Source organism: Pygoscelis adeliae, unplaced genomic scaffold, assembly GCF_000699105.1.
Source record: "Pygoscelis adeliae isolate BGI_AS28 unplaced genomic scaffold, ASM69910v1 Scaffold21, whole genome shotgun sequence".
In the NCBI taxonomy this organism is placed as follows: domain Eukaryota; kingdom Metazoa; phylum Chordata; class Aves; order Sphenisciformes; family Spheniscidae; genus Pygoscelis; species Pygoscelis adeliae.
Genome location: NW_008824243.1, coordinates 10,344,644 through 10,346,119, shown reverse-complemented (window position 1 = coordinate 10,346,119; position 1,476 = coordinate 10,344,644). Strand labels below are relative to the sequence as shown.

Below are 1,476 nucleotides of genomic sequence, written 5' to 3'. Positions count from 1 at the left end.
GGAGCATCACCAGACGCCCCCTGAATGGTCTAGGCTTGCTCCAGGTATGCGGTTTCTCTCTCCCTCTTGTGGCCCTGTAGCAGCTTTTGTGACAAATGGGTGATGGCAAACCCACGTGTCCTTGCTTTTCACTGTGGGTTGGCAAAGGTTGATACCCTCTCCCTCCCTCTCTCACTCTGAGAGGACTCGCTGGACTCCAGGACAAGTTGTTTTTTCATGAGAAAACATTACAGTTGGCAGTATTTCTGCTAAGAAGAGGGAACAGTCAGTCTGAACCAGATACAAGGAGAGGCTTATGCTACCTGTTTGTTACTACAGGAGAGCAGTTACTGTTGCTCTGTGTTCTTACATCTTGTTTTCTGTTTTCTTTCTCTTGCGTTGCTGGGGTCTTGCAGGAGATCACATTCAAGCCAAAATCCTGGGGAATGCGCCATATGGGATTTACAAGTATAAGTTCCCCAGGGCCATCAGGACTGAGGATAACGTGGGAGCCAAAGTATTCTTCTTCAAAGCCTTCCTCCAAAGCAGTGATTTGTCCCAGGCAGAGCTGAAGGAAGACTACCTGTGGGTCACAAAGGATGAGCTGGGAGATTACTTGAAGTCGGAATACCTGAAAAAAGTCAACCGATTCCTTCTGGACTTATAAACGATCGGCTGTACTCCAGCAGATGGGGAAGATGTGGGACGTGGCTCCCGGGAGGAGCACAGCTGCGGCTTTGCATGGTCTGTGTGTATGGGATGTTAACTCGGGCTCTGGAGGATAATTTGCCTTTCCCTTATTTCCCAGTTCTCTTCACTGGGCCTGTACTAAATAAATATTAAAACTTACACTTGGAAGTGAAGCTCTCCTCCGGGAGTTCTTTGCTCTTCTTGAATCCTCCTCCACCTCTTCTGGAAATGCATGTTGTGATCTTTTCCTCTCCCACGTGTGCGATTCCCTGGGGCTGTGGTAGCCGGGAGGCTCGCTCTCCTCACCAGACCCCTGTCATAGTCTGGAGCTCAAATGGTTTCTTCTAAGCAATGGTTAATGCTTGTTTCTGGCACCTGCTCTTTAATAAGAGCAGCACTGGAGGGTTATCTGTGTGTCCAGGGGGGAACAGACCCTCCTGGACACAAGGCTGGGCAAGGTGGGTTTCTGGGGAGCTGGAAGCTGGGATAGTCACAGTTTATTTATGTTTAATCTGTGTTGGAGCTGCCTCTGGCCTAGAGTCCTTGATGAGCAGTGGCTGTGGAGGACATGGATGCATGAGGAGTAGGCAGCAGCTCTTTATTTAGATGAGTGCTGCTTTCCCACCCACACTGCCCTCCTCTTGAGCCTCGAGCTGTAGTAACAGACACAGGTGGAGGGTAACATTTGAGCAGCAGCTCTCTCTCTGGGCTGAGATGCTAATTTCTGCTGGCGGCGGAAGGCTGCTCTAGCATTGCTGCCTCCGGGGAGCAGCCTCAACGGTGGCTCTGGGGAGTTCTCGGCTCCCA

The 1,476-nt window shown here is 50.6% G+C and overlaps 1 protein-coding gene across 1 annotated transcript in view; it reads left to right on the top strand.

Annotated features, from left to right (window-relative positions):
- The window catches only part of MRPL46 (mitochondrial ribosomal protein L46), a gene marked incomplete at its 5' end in the record, with an annotated part of 2,107 nt that extends 1,265 nt beyond the window's left edge, over positions 1 to 842 (top strand). Inside the window, one exon of the mRNA XM_009335183.1 lies at positions 396 to 842. Coding sequence (XP_009333458.1) covers positions 396 to 646 — 251 coding nt within the window. The remainder of the gene's footprint in view (positions 1 to 395) is intronic.
- Between the last annotated feature and the right edge of the window lie 634 nt (positions 843 to 1,476).